Below are 18,828 nucleotides of genomic sequence, written 5' to 3'. Positions count from 1 at the left end.
GGATACTTCTTGCTTCCACTTTGGATCTGTGCTTACTTAGTGAAAGCACACTGATTGGGGAAAAGGTACTGAATCTGGACCTGTTGCCATCATTTTTCCAAACACTCTCTCTTGAGACCTAATACCCAGGGAAAAGAGGGCTGGGCAGGCACAGAAGACACTCTCAGTCCATACCGACTAGAACACGCAATGCTATGCAAAATTGCATCTCAAATGACGTTAAGTGTCATCTCTAGGTGGGTCAATGAACTTTGCTGCGACATGACCAGGAAGGAAAGTTAATTAGAGGGTTTGACTTCTGATCTCAGTTTCTCCATCATCAGGCAAGTCCCCTAATTCCTAGACTTAGCTTCTTCTTAGATAAGCTGACTGGCTTTTAGGCTCAATTACTTTTCTATTTTAGTCACATTACCTGGTTGCTAACCCTAACTACTTCCCCACTAGCCAAGTTAATATTCCTGATACTGAAGCATGGGAACGATATGTGATAAGCCAATACGCAGAATTATTGTGGACATTAAATTAAGGTAAGGAAGGGGAGGTACTTTGAGACATATGAAGTGCTACACAAATGTAAGGATACCTCTGTCAGGTATCATAATTTCCTTTATTCTATACAACATAAATTGTTTCAATAATCTTATTACATTTATTATTAAAAATATCTTCAAATTTGTTTGTTTCTTATTATTATGATTGCTATTTTAGTACAGGCTGCCATCATTTCTTGCTGGGGCCCCCTGGCACCTCCTAGCATATTTCTCTACTTTAAGTCTTATTTCCTCCTTATTCCATCACCTGCCCATTGCCAGAGTTTTCTTCTAAAAGCACAAATATCATCATGACAATTCCCTATTTTAGAACTGCCTCTGATTCCTCATTGCTTGAAGATAATTCAAATTCCTTAGATGGTGGCTAAAGCCTTCACAATCTTAATTTTACATTTCCCAGTGTCATTTTCCTCCACTTATACACCTACTGCACCACATTCTCCCTGACTTTACATACCACATTTTCTTGTACATTTTCATTCATCCTTCATTCATCAACATTTCAATGAAATGCCACCTCCTCTGTGCAAAATTTGTTGCCAATTCTATGAAGACAGTCACCTTCCTGTTTTCCTGAAACTCTTTATAACTTTATTTTATTTTTATTTTTTTTATTTTTTAATTTTTATTTATTTATGATAGTCACAGAGAGAGAGAGAGAGAGAGAGGCAGAGACACAGGCAGAGGGAGAAGCAGGCTCCATGCACCGGGAGCCCGATGTGGGATTCGATCCCGGGTCTCCAGGGTCGCGCCCTGGGCCAAAGACAGGCGCCAAACCGCTGCGCCACCCAGGGATCCCTTTATAACTTTATTATAACATTTTTTCTCAACATATTCTAATTATTAGTTTACATAATCAAGGGTGCCATCAGACAGTGACTTCTGAAACGCCCATATCCTGCCATATTTATCTTTGTCTACCCAGTGTCTTGTCCTTGCTATCAGCTTATGGGAAAAAGAAGTCATTTTTCAAGTAGAGAGACATAACAGCAAAAAGGTTCAACCTGTATCTGAGATTGGGCCTCAAGGATTACAATTGAATCTGTGAATTTAGGAAGAAAAAAGTATTTTAAATTTTCCTTTCTGAGATCCTGATTAGTTTTATTGAAAAATTCATGTTTTACTTCAAATTATAATATTAACACATTGATTCACACAGAATAACACGGGATGAATGCTGTACCCATAAGCCTAGACTAAATTATGTTACAGCAACAAAGACCTCAAGTTCATAAAGGCTTATAAAAACAGGGTTAGGTTTATTTTTTTGTTCATACTCGATGTAATACGGGTTGGCTCCACATCATCTTTGTTCTAGAACTCAAGCTAAAGAAGGATCTCCTATGTGGACAGTTCCAGCTATGCTTCAGAAGGAAACGAGAGATGCAAGAGCGACGAAAGCTCTTGAGCCTTTAGCTGGGAAGTGACATGGGTCAGCTTGTTAGTTACATGGCCAAGCCTGAGATCAGTAGGCAGCGATGAATATTGTGAACAACCTCTGCTATTGAGGACAAACAGGTCATATTGTCACTAACAAGTTAAGACTTCTGGAATAGTTTGCTTTTGATAAGAATCTGAGAAAACACACCCTGCTAACATGACTGCAGCCATACAGCTTTGTTTGAGTCAAGCTTAAGTTGGAAAATTTCAGAGGAAAAAATAGTACCATGAGGTTTTTATATCTATTGATTTTCTATTAATTCTGGAGTGTGATGGAACACAGAAAGTGCAGAATTCTGGCTAATGGAAGCATGTAACCAATAAAATTAAAGAGAATAGCTCAGGCTACCTACTATGAAAATCTATTAGACATTACGGATTTTTTTAAAAGAAATTATTTATTTATTCACGAGAAACACACACAGAGAGAGGCAGAGACACAGGCAGAGAGAGAAGCAGGCACCATGCAGGGAGCCCAATGTGGGACTCGATCCCAGGTCTCCAGGATCACACCCTGAGCTGAAGGCAGACACTCAACTGCTGAGTCACCCAGGTGTCCCAGATTTTTTTTTTTTTTAAATATATAAAGATGGGACTTTACCTGCTTTAGATTTGCCCTAAGGAAAAAAAGACTTGCACTAAAGTATTTTTTGTGTTCATCATACCACCAAGCAAAATAACCCACGTCACTGGAAATATTTTGGTGAAGCTACACATTTCTTCAGGTTGTATTCTCATCAAATGATGTCAACACTACAGAGCTTCTGACATTTTTTTAAAGATCTCCCCTTTGCGTGTAACAATACAAATCAGTACCTCAATTTGCATAGCCAACTCCTGTCCGCAAGTTCTTACCATCAAAGAAGAATTCCTACTTTGTGAACTTCTTTTAGAATCTGCAGAGTCAATGTCTTTAACATGGTGAAGAATTTCTTTGCCAAACGAATTTTCAGGCAGAATAAAAATCTTGGCACTCTGGGCTCAGATAGAGCATCTGTGATGCTTGGCAACACATCTGGTTCTGCTGCTTTGGTGAAGAAACATTCTCCTCATCTCAACATGCAGTGGTGTCAGCCAGTGTCAACGATCCTGCCAGGGTTCCCGAAAAAAATTGTGTCTATTTCTACGAATGCTGTCAACCCCCTTGAGAGCCAGGCCCGACACACTATTTCAAGAGGTTTTGTCAAGAAATGGGAGTATAAGGGTAAGTTCATTGCTGCAATATAGACGTTAACTAGCTTTCCAGAGGATCTGTCTTGAAACATGATTGACTTTCAAATACAAGTTCTGCTTTTTTGAGGCAAAGAAAATCCAATGATTGGAATAAACCAACAGGAAATAGTCCATTCATAGTTTGCTTTACTTGATGGTTATTCTTACTAAATGATCCAAGTAAATCTTCCTATTTCAATTCTTTTTTGCTCCACTGCCACGCTGGGAGGGCATCTTGGGGCATTTACCTACACATTCCAAGGCTGAAGAAGTGCTTCTGAAAACTGGAACAAGGAGTGACAAAGCTTTCCAATTTGTTTATAGGTAGAAATCCACAGACATTTGGAATCGTTAGATAACTCTTTAAAGGCTAATTCTGTCTCCAATAACCTCACAGAATTGTGAACATCTAATCTTTTTTTTTTTAAATGATGAGGCATTAATGATGCAAATATGTTAAAAGATTAGCTTCTCAGCACAAGAGAATAGGAATTCAACAAGGACTTTGGAGAGCTCGAGGAATTCCTCTGTGCTTAACCCTCATCTAATAAAGCCATGGCAGTTCCCATTCTGTTTGCTACTGTTTTCTCTTGCCAAGTCAGTGTTTTAAGCACGTATTGCCATGCAACTGAAAAGTCATAGTCAAACAGATGTCAAAAATAACAAGCCTCTTGCTGTGTCAAAAACCACTCCATAATTTCAATATCAAAGCCGAACATCAGCCTTCTTGTAGAAGCTTACTTTTGAGCTGAACTAAACTTTATTTTTACTTGGAAAATTTGCATTTATCTCAGGTATTTGAGGAAACTAGGCATTAATGTGAAGAGGAAGGTAGTAAAAGCCACAGAGATACGACTTTATAAAAAATATTTTATAGTTTCTGTAAAATAATTCAATTTCCATTGCAATAAAAGAAAGAGACATGAAAAAGTTTTTTTTTGTGTACGTGTTTATGTTTGTTTGCTTTTTTATCTAGGGAAAAAAATCTAAAGCTTTCTTCAGATTTTGAAAGGGTTTGTGACCTGAGTGGGGCTAATACTCTTTGCCCTCATGCTTTATAAAGTGAAATTTTTTTTTTTTTATAAAGTGAAATGTTTTGAGGAATAGAATGAATATTGAGGATTATTCCAGAAGTGAAATTCTTCTGTGGATACAACATCAAGTTAATGATGACTTGATCCTGCACTCACCAATGAATAATACAGGCTCCTAAACAGGAAATAACCAAGTGCATAGACATGGGGTGCAAAACCACTCTCATTTTTGGACAAGCTTTTCTGAATAAAAACTAAGGCAATCTGGATAAAAACATTGGCTTTGTTATACTGTTCCTCATTTCCATATTGAATGAAGAACTGTGTAGCCATATTTACATAGAAAAGTAGGATTAAGTTATAAGGAAAAATTAGGAGCACAGATCTAGTGCTTTAACATGTAATATTATTTTAGAAGTGTGGAAAATACAGTGGGAACACACCTGTATTAGTTCCACTGCTGCCATAACGGATAAACCCAGTGGCTTAAACAACACAAATGTATTATCTTACAGTTCTGTAGTCCAGAAGTCAGAAATGAGTCTCACTGGGCTAAAATCAAGATGTGGGAAGGACTGTATTTCTTTCTGGAGACTCTAGGGGAGAATCCATCTCCTTGCCCTCTCTGGCTTCTAAAGGCTGCCCCCATTTCTGGGTTGGTGGCCAACTTCTTCCATCTTCAAAGCCTGTATAGCAGCTCAGTCCTCTAATCCCACCCTGCTCCCCATCAGTTTGGCTTATTAATGCCAGTGCTCTGGCCTTGACTCTATCCTCCCCCACAATGGGTGCTGTACACCGGCTCCTTCTTCTGCAGCTTCTCTTTGTGCTTGTTGAGCCTACAGTACAGGGTGCATCCTTTCTTGGACTGCAGAACTCCCTGATGTTCTCTTTCTGAATCTGGTAAATGATGGTGAGAACAGAGTGATGGGCTTGCAGACAGCTCAGATCTTGGAGACCTTGGACCCTGCACTGTCCATCATGCTGGTGACTTGCAGCTGGAGGACTCTACCTTCGGGTCCTTCAGATGTGTCAGCAGTTCTCCCTTCTTGCCAGGCAGGTTCCGAGCGCTGGTTTGGGCCATAGCTGTGCAAGGAGTGGCCACGATGATGGCCTCTTTGACTTTTTTTTTTCAGATTTTATTTATTTATTCATGAGAGACATAGAGGGAAGCAGAGACATAGGGAGAGGGAGAAGCAGGCTCCCTGAAGTGAGCCTGATGTGGCACTCGATCCCAGGACCCCGAGAATCATGACCTGAGCCCAAGGCAGACACTCGACCACTGAGCCACCCAGATGCCCCAGCCTCTTAGACTTTTAAGGACACTTATTATTATTTTGGGCCCACTCAGATAATCAAGCATAATCCTCCCATTGTAAGGTCAGCTCATTAACAACCTTTCCCTAATGTGCCACCTCAGGACCTCTTTGTGACACAGGTTCCAGGGATTAGGACGAGAACATCTTTGGGGGGTTATTATTTTGCCCACTATACCAACTGCTTAGCAGGAGTAGTGAGAAAGGGTGAAAACACAGAAAAAAAGTGTAAAGAACTGGAACTTAGAACTAAAGAGCTCCTAGCTTGGATAGATGGTGTACTCCCTGATTATGCCACTAGAATACCTGAAAATCACGTCTAAGGTCATTTGCACCTGTTCTTTGATTTTTATTCTCCTGGAAAACTTAGTTTTAAGGAGCAGTAAAGATGCCAAACTTGGAGAACCTGAGGGTCAGCCATGGATCTGCCACTTATTGTCTATATCACCTTTGGCAGCACACCTATGTTTGGCTGAAGTATAATTTCCTCATTTTAAAATGAATTTAAACTAGTGGGTCTAGATGATTGTGGTGGGCAAAATTCTAAGATGACTGCCAAGACTCCCACTTCCTGGTGCCTATGTCCTGTATAATCCCCTCCCCTTGTATGTGAAGGGAATTAGGAATACATGGGGCACCTGGGTGGCTCAGTGGTTGAATAAAATCTTTAAAAAAAAAAAGGAATTAGGAATACAATGAAGTGCTCATCCCAAATTTAGGTTATATTACATGGCCCAGTGGACTTGAAGAAAAGATGTTCTTTGGTAGGCCTGATCCAATCAGGCAAACCTTTAAAAGGGATTGGGCTCTTCCTGAAGAAAGAGAGTTGAAAAGTTAGATTTTCCAGAAGGGAGATTCTCCCTGGGTGGATATAAAGATGGAAGGGACCATGGAAAGTGACCACTAGGAGTGAAAAGCCAACAAGGAAGCAAGGGCTTCAGTCCTCCAAATACAAGGAACTGAATTCTACTAACAACCCGAATGAGCTTGCAACTGGATTCTTCTGCAGAGCCTCATATGAGAACTCAGCTGGACTGATACCTTGAGTATTAGACTCTGAGCAGAGAACCCAGTTGAGCCATGCCTACACTTCTGACCTACTGAATCCAGAGCTAATACATGTGGCTTGTTTTAAGCCTCTGAGTCTGTAGTCATTTGTTGTGTAGTGGTAGGAAACTAGTAAACTAATACAATGACATTTCAGTTAAATGTGAGTTAAGATTTCTTTGCAAGCATTTTTTTTCTTGACTCTTCTCTCCCTGCCTTTCTCCAAAGCACTGATCTGCTTCCCCACCATGTAGTTATTTCATTGAATATAACTAGAAAATGCCATTTTGTCAAATTAAAATTTTCTCTCCTATCACAAATCAGAGTTATCTCCTTCCTCCCCCACTCCCCCACCATCCTTAATTTGTGACGCAGAGAATTATGCAGCTTGGGTATATTATATACATTTTAAGGCTAGAGAATCAAACCAGATAACACAGATTTTGAGAATTAAAGCAAACAACCTGTGTATTTTGAAGTAACTCAGACATGTTTCACCCATTGCATCTAGTTATCTTGAAACACAGTAACCTTGACATAATGGCTGAAGAAAAGGGCAAAGCAATGTAAGTATAAATGCCTGAACATTTTAATATCTTTTATCAATAAACATTAGTAGTGTGCCATGAATTTGAATCCATGCTTATCCTGAGGAAAACCTGCATTCTATCTTCCGCTTCCTGAAATTGCATCTGGATCCCATTACAAGGGTAGGACACCATGGGAAGCATGCCTAAACTTTTTAAGCTACAAAACGAAAGCTGATCTTCATTAATTAGATGTCTAGATTATGCAGATTGACAACTGTATTATCATAAATAACATGGTCAAAAACACTATTATATGGTTTATTGATAACTCCACCCAGGTAATTTCACTAAGCCTTATTTACTAAGACATTCTATTAACCACAAAAGCAGGATTTGATGTCAGGTCAAAAATCAGATCAAACTGTGACTTTGTGGTTGATAGCGGAGAGAATGCTCTACAACAAAGGGAATCGAGAACACAGTGTGATGTCTTCCTAACATGCAATTCGGGAGAAATTTCATCCCCAGCATAGCTTCACCTACTACATTAGGCAGATAAGTGAGAATATTAACAAGTCAATGATTCATAATTAAGACCCACCATTTAAAACTCATATTCCCTGCCTCTGTGAAAACCCTGGAATTGGATTAAGAGAGAGAAACCACCTAATTTTAGATTCAAGCAAATGTGGACAACGGATTCTAGAACGAAGGCGAAGTTTGACGATCACAACCCCTCACCTGAATAACGATCAGCTGTTTTAATAAAAAGGGAGAACACAAGGAAAAAAGAAAAAAACATACTCAAAAGGCCATGGTGTGGAAAGGCTTCAAGATCTGGGGATTCAGGTGAATCATGACTTAGCTTTTACCAACTTTAACCAAAGTCTTCCCAGGTGCTGAAGTTAGCACTAAAGGAAAACTCTCACAAAACTCTTACGTGAAGTAATTATAATCTTTGTCTGCTTCACCTTTTTGTACCCGTGTCTTTGCCATCCATATAATTATGTTGAGGGAAAACACTTCGAGCCAAAATGAAATAAACGACTTCGGTTTATGCCCACACGGACCTTGTCAAGTAGCCAATGACTTGCCCTTTCATTGTGAGTGACTAATATCAATGCTGGCTCTAAAGAAAGACACTTTTCATAATCGCCCAACAATCTGCTAAATGAAAACATATGGATGGGCTTAGGCAAAGCCTGCCAGGGGTCTTTGCTGAATGGAAAACAGGTGCTCTCATTCTGTGCCACGTAATACCCCATTTACCCCCAAGTCCAAAGGTTAGAGGACTAATAGCTGCCTTGTGGTAATCAGGGAAAGCCAAGAAACCAGCCCTGGTGAAACATCTGGGACATATTTTACATACTTGCAACATATGCTTCAGGTTCAATTAAAGTGAGGCTTTGGCACATTTATTAATCTTTTTTACTTTTATCCTATAAGAGGACTCACTGACCTGACCCCACTATTATACCAGATGAGAAAACAGAGAAATAATGAGAGCTAGAGGTCAGTACCTGCTCATATGGCAAAAAACACATTTGTTTTCTCCTGAAATTCCATTACGCATGACTCTATACACAAACTTTAAACAGAGGAACCAATGAATTTTTTAAAGTAGGAAATTACCCTTCTCTCACTCAGACACACTGATAGCCCAGACTTACAACCTTTATCACTCTGACAGCCAGTCAAGAGACGGAAGCCGGTAAATGGAAACTCGAAGGATCCCTTCCTATTTCCATTGCTTATAGTAAAAACTTCATATTTTAACGCATCCACTCTAGGATTCTCCCATTATGCAAGCCCCTAAAAGTATTTTGTAAATTATTAGACTTGAGATTTTCTTTTTGTTCAGATATGATTTTTAGGCTATCAATTGCATTATGTGTAGAGAAGAAAAGCCTCCTTACATATCACCTGAATAAAGGGTTGGATTTATGAAAATCAGCTCACAATCTTTTCATATGGAAAATACACTGTTTGTCAGCATCCTGCGCACAAGAATACAGTTGAATTCACACAGTAATTTAAGCACTCACTTTCAATCAACTTTGGTAACTAGATCTCAAAATGTGTTAGAACCAGGGTGTCAGTTTCAGCCACCTAAACCCTAGATTACGATAGATGCCACTCCAGCGGCTTGGTGCTGTTTCCACCTGGCGTGTTCCACTTGACATCTAGCTTTTGGTGAGCTGGCTAACCAGGTGTGTTATTTGTTTCCCACTCCTAACATCCTCTCTATTAAAAAAATGACCATCGAGGGGAGAAGAGTGGCTTGGAGTATCAACAAACTGGCTAAAAAAAAAAAAAAAGAAAAAATACAGGTTGACTTCAAGCAGGGACACTGAAGTACTAGACTTCACTAAGGGTTTCCATTTATTAACGTTTCAGAGGGAACGCCTGCTGCTGGAATGAATCTTTATGGTGGCTTTAATAATAAAGCAGCAACAAGCAAGGGAAAATGGCCATAAATGGATGGCAGCTCCGTGTTTATCAGCAGAGAAATGATGATTCAGAGCTGGCATGTTGAGTTAAAATACAAGCTCTCTACAGCTCTACAACTGACCTTAACAATAAATCATATCATTTATTGCCAGAAGTGTATGTTCATGTTATTTAACATTAAAAACAAGCACATACGTGTTTGTGTAGAAAGGAGATTTTGTTAGTGTCTCTTTGGTGATGTCGCTAATGACTGAATGATGTGCAGAAGAAAAATTTCACCTAAGAGCTCTACCAATTTCAAAATGTTTGGAAGAGCATGAGAAGGGATAAAGAGTGTGTGTGTGTGTGTGTGTGTGTGTGTGTGTGTGTGTGTCCATGTTTTCATTTTCTTTCTAGCACTGAATATTAGTCAAGAGAAAATCATTTGGGAGTTTGACTAATCACTGTGTACGGGTTTTTTTTTTTTTTTTTTTACATTCCTAATGCTTGCTTCCAGCATGCAAATTCTTATACCAGGATATAACTGTACATCTTTACTAGAATCAAAGGTCAAGGGCATAAATTAAGATACGGTGTTGTTCTCTTTAATTAAAAAAAAATTCACTGCTTTACTATAATAGCAATCATTCCAGTGAAGGTCAAAATCTGGTTTTAGGTGCCAAACAATTTGGAAATAATGAATGATATTCTCTCTTCCCTCCCAATCTCACTCTAGGACTTTTTAGATTTTTGATCTAGAGATGCCCAAGGATTTTGATAAACCAGCATTGCTATCCTCCTTGCCATCAAAAGCCTTTCTTCTGACCCCAGACACGGTTACAGTGGTGAAAGGTCATTTCTGATTCATCTCTCCAGTTGTCCCTTCTCCCCAGGGGACAACCAATCCAAGCAATCCCAGAAACAATTTTTTTTTTTTTTTACTGTGATCACCATTCTCATGCCAACCAGCAATCAGAAAATAACCTCTCAACAGGCTTTCCTGACCAAGGAGCCACAGAGCCATTCCAAGTCAAGCCTAGGCAAGGGCCGTGAGCACTGGGATTATTTAAATACCCTCCGGAGCCCTCCATGCACATGTGTTCTTTTGCTGAGCAATTCCTCGAAAATTACAGATGACAATATCCATGTTCGACTTAAGCAGGCTGCTATTTTTTCCCTTCTTTCTTCCTCTGAAGTGTAGCCCGATTTGTAATACTCAAGATAGGACAAATTTTTGCCCTTCAAAAACAGTTGTCACTGCCGTTATCTTCACGAGAGCTATCAAGTTCCAGACAAGCTGAATTATTTTTTTTTTTTGTTCCTGGCGGAAAAATATTTGACCCAGCTCTGGACAAAAGCGAAGAGGATTTATAGCCCTCTCTCCTTCTTTGCAACATGCAGTGGCATTGTTAGGATGATAAACAGCACTGTCCAATTTTCTGGACTTGAACACTTCAACTCCTTTTTTAACTGTCTGTGAAAACAGTGTCATGTCTACATTTCCCCATCCCCTGGTACCCAAGTGCTGGGAAAGATAATTACCTTGTCATCTTTGTCATCTTCTTCTTCCTCGTCCTCCAGCATGTCCTCCACTACCTGCAGACAGAAACAGAAGTCATTTTCATGCTCTTAAAGGAGAGAATTTTGTTCTGTCATTTTGAACCTTTTGGAAATGAAAACTTTATGAACATTTGAAACAGATGCACAGAGAGGGAACATTTGATCTAGAAACAGGGATTAGGAAAATGCTATGCCTTTAATTGATTGGAACCAGGGAACTGAATCCCAGTCAGGGGAACCCTATTTGTGGGAAATGTTCTGTGACAACTTAAAAAATCTGAAATCTGCGTAAGGTGAGCTAATATTAATTTGAGAGGTGCTTCCAAAAGGAGATTTCCTTTTACCTGCTCCACTGTCTGTATTAATCAGACACTCTAAGTCTGGAACCAGATAACCAAGCAGAAAGCAGCTCTGCTATTTCTAATTTACTTTTCACCAAACTCTAAGGTAAAGGATCCTATCTGTTCATTGATTTATGCTGGTGATCTATGGCATAAAGCTGACAGCTTTCATGACTCAAATTTTACTTATTTTTAATTTTATTGAACAAATTTGATTTGTAACATTGCGTAAGTTTAAAGTATGCCACGTGCTAATTGGATCCATTTATATATTGTAATGTGGCAATATTTACCATCTTGCGTAATTAGAGCACATTTTTAATGTCTTTGTTCATTGTACTGTGTGTTAGATCTCTATGGCTTATCTGCTACTTGTCATGTGTTTGTACCCCTAAACACTGTCACTGCTTTCCCTGCCCCCATCCCCCGGTAACCATCATTTTGCTAGCTTCTTTTCATAGGTTTAGCTTTTTTAGATTCCACACATAAGTGTTATCTTATCATATCATATTACCCTTTCTTTTACTTATCTTGCTTTAATGTTCCCAAGGTGCACCCATGTTGTCACAAAAGGGATGCTATCCTTCCTTTCTTGTAACTAACATTCCCCTGTGTATATGTACCACGTTTACCCATTCCCCCACCAATGGGCATTTGGGTGGTTTCTGTATATTGGCTTTTGTGAATAATGCTGTGGCAAACATGGCAGTGCACATAACTTTTCGATATCCTGTTTTCATTTCCTTTGGGTATATGCCCAGAAGTATAATTGTTGGATCATATGGTAGGCCTGTTTTTATTTTTTTTGAGGAAACTCCATGTTGTTTCCACAGCATTTGGACCAATTTACGGCCCCACTAACAATCTACATGGGTTCTCTCCTCACCACAAACTCAACAGCATCTATTGTCTCTTCCTGATGATAGCCATTCTAACAGATGTTAGCTAACTCAGTGGTACATTGACACAGAGGTCATATTGCGGTTTTGACTTGCATTTCCTTGATATTAGTGATGCTAAGCATCATTTCATCTACCTGGTGGCCATTTCGATGTCCTCTTTAGAAAACTGTCTGTTTAGTTCTTCTGTCTATTTTCGAATTGGATTGCTTTTTTTGTTATGGAGTTGACCGAATTCTTTAGGTATTTTGGATATTAACCCCATATCTGATATATGGTTTGCAGAAATTTTTTCCCATTCTGTAGGTTATCTTTTTATTTTGTTGGTTGTTTTGCTGGGCAGAAGCTTTTAAGTTTGACGTAGTCCCATTTGTTAATTTTTTCTTTTGTCATTTGTCGTTTGCAGTTTTGGTGTCACCAAGGCTCAAAGTTTAATTCTTGTGTATAAATGTCAACTTTTGACTATCTCTGTGTTACTTTTTGATTTTGTGGATTATCAGAAACTCTAATTCTCTGATTTTATACAAGGGTTACATTAGGAGAATGGACATTGAAATAAAATTAGAAATGTATCCAATAGTCAAATGTATATAATACATATATATAACCCATGTAGGTGGGTATGAATGTACTTTTTAATGACTCCTAGTTTACTTAGCACAATGGGCTGGTCATTTTGGATTTGCTCAATATTTACCCTTTTCTTGATTAATGTGTAACTGTGGCATTACAAATGGGACTTCACTGTTTCAGGTATTTTATTATGGTTTTATATGCCTACGGTTTCTCTCTCTCTCTCTCTCCAGGGAAACCAAAAACTTAAAAAAACTTTGGGGAGGGTTGCTATTCAGTTAAGTGCCAACCTCTAATTACATTCATGCCATTTCATATAATTTCTAATTCTTATGGTGTTTTTTTATCCAGTCTGTATCTCTATTTCTGAATAAACTTGATAGAATCACGGTTATTAAATATTTTTAAATCTTTCTTTCAAAGCTCATAACTTTAAAAGATAGAGACAGCTCGTGCTTCTTTCATGTGGCTTATGATACAGGCAGGAATATGTTATGAGTGAAAACTTCAATAGCTAAGACTGTATTATGCAAAGAGCTACACAAACTGAGATAACATGTTGGGACTCTCAGTGATCTAATAATTGTTCTCAAGTATTCTAAAAGCATTAGCTGATTTAAAAGAATAGCCCAAATGCAAGCCTCCATTTCTTACAAACCAGTATATTACCAAAGCATCTGACAACCTGTGAGGTTGTTCCTAATTTAATGTCATACTTCAAATCTTCTATTATATGGAGGAATTTTGTGGTCTTTCCTTTGGACTTTCAGCATTTCAGAAGAAACATAGCAGCACAATGTGCTGGTTCCAATACCTGGTGAGAGTTTACACTTGTTTTGGAGACATATAAAGCAATTCAGCCTCAACTAGAAAGGAGAACTCTTAACATTCACTCTAACTGTATTCAGCAACTCCATAGGCATTTATTGCAAAGCCCCTTGGCCAAGAAACACACTGCTAGGTACTATGAGGATGCAAAGATGACTAACTCAGATTTTTCATCTATACTCATGTCAGCCCTCAAGAGGTTTATAATTCAGTAGAATTTAAATGGAGACTATAAGCTAATCTTTCACATTGGCTTTTATTTCCTGAGATTTTAAGTATTCAGAAGTATGTAGACAATAATAGTAACAATGTACAATCAAGGTGCTATATGCCAGGCAATTCCAAATTGGTCTATTTTTGATGAGGGTTTAAGCGGGAGAAATAGCCACGCTATTTCAGCACATTGTATTTCTTCAAAAGAACTTACCTAACACAGCAAACAGCTGAAACAGAACTCAAACCCAGACAGTGGGACAACACAGAGCCAGTTCCACCCATTGCCCAGTTCTTGAGGGGGCGGGGAGAGAAGGAATTCACCTATCAACTCTCCTAAGTTTTGTTTAAATGACTATAATTTTGTATCTCTAATAAAATGATTGATTTAGATTAAGTAATTTTTCACATTGGTCATTATGATCCATTTTATTTTTCAGTAAAAGTTGTATGTATTTGAGGTATAAAACAGGATGATTTAGTTAAGCAATATTTTACTAAAATTACCCACACAGTCATTTATCAAATATGTCAAGGGAAAAGAAATGAACACTACAGCATACTTTTACTCCTATGCATAAACTCTATATTTTTGCTAGTTATTATTAAAAATGTAATACATGCCCCTCCTCTTCAGTACTTATGATCATACTGCAGGTGCTAGGAAGTAAGAATGGTGGTGGATTTTGCAGATTGCAAGGTGCATAATAGATGTTCAAGAAATATTTGTTGATAGAATGAACAGATGAAAGTGTCACCCATTCTTCATAGCTTTCAACCACTTTTACGTAAAAGAACTGGGCTAGCTTATCTGGAAAGACGTATACCTAATCAGTAATGCTGATTAATGAAAGCAACTATTCAAAATGTCTTCAAATATTTGCATGGAAACAAGAACCATAAATATTTAACCTTTAAGATATGTAGATTCCACTACCTTCAAGTTAATCTTCAAAAATTCAAAATATCATCGTAACATAAAACAAGCCAATAGCTTAATTTACACATTTTCCAAGTCGGCTGCGAATCTTATGTTCAAGAACGACTCAAAGAGGTCTACGGAATCAGGCTCTTCATTTGCAAAACCCAAACTGTTCTTACCCTGCACAAGTGGGTAATTGGCTACGCACAATTGCTCTACAAATGTGCAGCCAGAACCACCCAATACAACCATTTGCTTTTACATTTGGCAGAAAAGTGTTGTGTTAGAGAGAGGCCTTTGTGTTGTGTTTTAGCGCTCTAGCGAGGGCTTTTCCCCTCCTCCAGTGCCTTTTTAATGTTATATCATAAACATCTACAAGTGAGGATTTATAATACAGATGCTTTCTACGGATGCCTTTAAGCTGCTTCAGAATGTATCCCACTATTGCTTTTTGCTCAGGTGAAGTCTAAGGTGCCTTGGAAACTGGAGATAATGGCACCTATCCCACAGTGTTGATTAAGGATCCAATGAAATAATGCACGTAAAGTACTTAGCACAGTTCCTGAATCAAAAGAAGTGTTCAAAAAGGTTAGCTATTAGTGAAAAGAAAAATAACATGAGCTTAGTGATATTTTAAACAATTTTTAAAAATTCGATTATGTCTTTTTTTTGTTCTGGGCAAAATATTCGGTATTCTTTATGACATACAAAATTCCGATTCATGTTTTGCAGACACTAAGAAACACATAAAGGGACACAGGTAGAGGCGTTGATAAAGACTCCCACTTATGGGCAGCCCAGGTGGCTCAGCGGTTTAGTGGCGCTTGCAGCCCAGGGCGTGATCCTGGAGACCCAGGATCGAGTCCCACGTCGGGCTCCCTGCATGGAGCCTGCTTCTCCCTCTGCCTGTGTCTTTGCCACTCTCTCTGTGTCTCATGAATGAATAAATAAAATCTTAAAAAAAAAAGACTCCCACTTAAAATGATAATGTGTTTACTAATTTTCAGGCTTTAACAGACCAATAAAATGGATGGTTATGAATGCAAGAATGTCTCAGAAGTAGGGCTGTGCTTGAAGACATGAGCCCTGGTCAAATGCAATGAATATAGAAACTGCAAACTGGGGTTTTTACAAACGAACTGCATGTATCACTGAAGTGCATTTAATGACTGCACAGAACTGCAACATTTTGCCCGAGAACTCAAGTAACACCTACCATTCAGAGAGTGGTGGAGTTTAACACTTAACAAAAGAAAACAAATAAAATAAACGAGTCCTCATCTCAAATTCCAGCTCTTCCCTCTTCAAATAAAACCACATAAGGACTACATAGTTTTGTTTTCAAGTATATGAAGTCCAGTTGCCCAAACATTTGTCAACAATAATTTAATAACACATATATGTAGGAATTCCTTGAGAAAAAAAAAAAGTGTTAAAAAAAATGCGTGTTAGAAAAGATACATTTTTCCAAAGTTTTTTTTTTTTTTCTTTCCCTATTCTTGAAGGAGGCTATCTCAGTTAGGCTCTAGAATTCTCTTTCCAAATTACGCTTTCTGATACCTTGCTTGAAAGCAAGTACTATTAATCAAACAAAGGAAGGGCACGAGGGAAATCAGAAAGATGTAATGCAAGCAGTTAAAAGTGACATGACCTTCTGTAATGTCGCTCGTCACAGACTTATATGCCACACACTGGAGGAAGGTCTTGAAAGAAACTGATTCTTGGTACTATTCCTTGAATGTAATACTAATAAAGATGACATTTTTAAAAACACACGTAGACCTCCCCAAATGCAGCATGCCAGCTACATTACAGCCAAAGAATAAGCAGATAACATTATCTTTAAAAGCATAATATTTCTTCTTTCATATTCTATATTTGCTGAGCATTTGTCATTAACATATAAAATATAATATGTAGCTGTACTTCTTAAAAATCCATTTCCAAATGGAGCAAAATTGCATCTGTAGAATATGTATATTATACAGTTACACAGGAGCTCTTTTCATATTATGACTTTTAATTATAATTCAACACAACTTAAATGCTTTATGACTTGCAAGGAAATAAAATTTTATTTGGCTGAAAATATTAATAATGGTGTTGGTAATCTGAATAAAAGTATGACATGTTTAATATTACTGCCCCAGACAATGATGTATAAGGGAGGGGACCAGAGGATGCAGAATAGGAAGACCAAGACAGTGAAGGGATGAGATGAAGTAGATTCAGGTAACTTTATTGTTAAAGTCATCACAGGGCAGCAAATACTAATTATTGCTTTTTAATGCCAATATTAGGTGTGTATTTTAAAACAAAAGTGACCAAAAGGTGTTAAAAGGCTCACCAATAATTCTTAAAATACTTTCTATTGTGATTTGTCCAGGAATAAAGTCCTCCACTTCTTTATAGCTCTTCAAAGAAAAAGGAACCAAAAGAATCTTGGTTATGTCACCCTTGTAAGATAAGTATTGAGTACCACAAAGCCTAAAACCCTCAAAGCCAAAGCTGACACAAACCAGTTTCTTTCATATGTTTACTTTTTTCCTTGGAAATAATCTTTGAATTAAATAGATGTTTTGCTATGTTCAGAATGAATAGTTGCACAATTCAAATTGCTTTACTCAAACACGGTCTATAAAAAAGCAACACATTTAAATTAAAGAAGAAATCACTGCTGTCCAGATGTGCAACTGCATGTTAAAAAATTAAAGAAAGAAAATTGTCACAAAAGAAAGAAGTTTCATATTTAATTTCATATTCATAGAACATCCAAATGTGTACAGATGCTTATATTTGGACACATTACAAACTAAATGCCTATTTCCACCCTAGAGATACAGAGGAATTTGGAGAGAGCAGTATTCTTCAACATGGTCTGGAGTTCATTTATACCATTTTGTGTGTGCATAAACCAAGCAGAGCATGCATCTGTGTGCCAATGAATTTATTACATGTGTAAATATCATATGAAATTATTGGATGTCTACGGATTGAGAAGATGCATATAAACCCTCAGATTATCTCAAATACTGAAAAGTATGAGAGTTGACCTCTGGTCAACCAAAGTTAGCTAAAGACTTTTGTGGTCAGTAAGATCATTATAGGTACACTCGTGCTGTCATTTTTGCAACAGCACATCTGCTTCTCAAGAAATTTTTGAGAAGGAACTTTTGCAAAATGAATGGCACAATTAAGCCGTACATATAATTTACTCCACGTTTGGAAGAATAATAAGACTCATAAACAGGTCTAGGATATACTGTTTCATCTAGTAGATCTCAAAAGCAACTGGATGTATGATGGCTGCTTAGTTTGATTCACGCTATTAAAGATTTGACCTTGGAGTATTTCAGCTACAGTAGTCATCAAGATAACTGAACCACTAGATGTAATAATAATTAGTGTGATAGGCTTGCCAGTGAGGTTGAATATATTGCAATACAAAAGAAGGCAGACTAAAAAGAAAAGCATTATTACTTACTGCTAAAAGACTTCCTGATTTTTACAGAGACACTCAAATACAATTATTTCTTCTTGCAGAATGCATTTCCTTGGCTCATTCTGGGAAGTGCCATGTTGTAATTTAGTCTGATTCTTAATAGGAAATGTGGCTTTAATGTGGCTATCAGATGACTTTTGATGCATGCCACTGATTACATATAGCCTGTATGCTGCATCATCAACAACAACATTCTTATTTGCAGTATAATATGCTTTGCTGTAAGGTGCAAGGGCAGTAAATTTCTTTACTGGCCAAGAATATGTAACCTTTTAATTTTTTAAGTGTCAGCTTAATATGCAGAAAACCTCTTCCATTATGAAAGACTAAATATAATATAAATTCTATAATCAGTATAAGCATCTTAAATGAATTTCTTTTCCTATTTCCTTCTCAGTATTCTTAAATGTTCATTCTTACACTTACACAAAGC

General features: G+C 37.7%; 1 protein-coding gene across 20 annotated transcripts in view; it reads right to left on the bottom strand.

Annotated features, from left to right (window-relative positions):
• MCTP1 (multiple C2 and transmembrane domain containing 1) overlaps positions 1 to 18,828 on the bottom strand; it is a 531,614-nt gene that overhangs the window by 65,786 nt on the left and 447,000 nt on the right. For all 20 annotated transcript variants that reach the window (XM_072736754.1, XM_072736756.1, XM_072736755.1 and 17 more), the window contains one exon: positions 11,100 to 11,153. In XM_072736754.1, coding sequence (XP_072592855.1) covers positions 11,100 to 11,153 — 54 coding nt within the window. The remainder of the gene's footprint in view (positions 1 to 11,099; positions 11,154 to 18,828) is intronic.

The sequence above is a fragment of the Vulpes vulpes genome, chromosome 14, assembly GCF_048418805.1.
Source record: "Vulpes vulpes isolate BD-2025 chromosome 14, VulVul3, whole genome shotgun sequence".
Classification (NCBI taxonomy): Eukaryota; Metazoa; Chordata; class Mammalia; order Carnivora; family Canidae; genus Vulpes; species Vulpes vulpes.
Note: the sequence above shows the minus strand (reverse complement) of the source record. Positions and strands in the feature narration are given on the sequence as shown.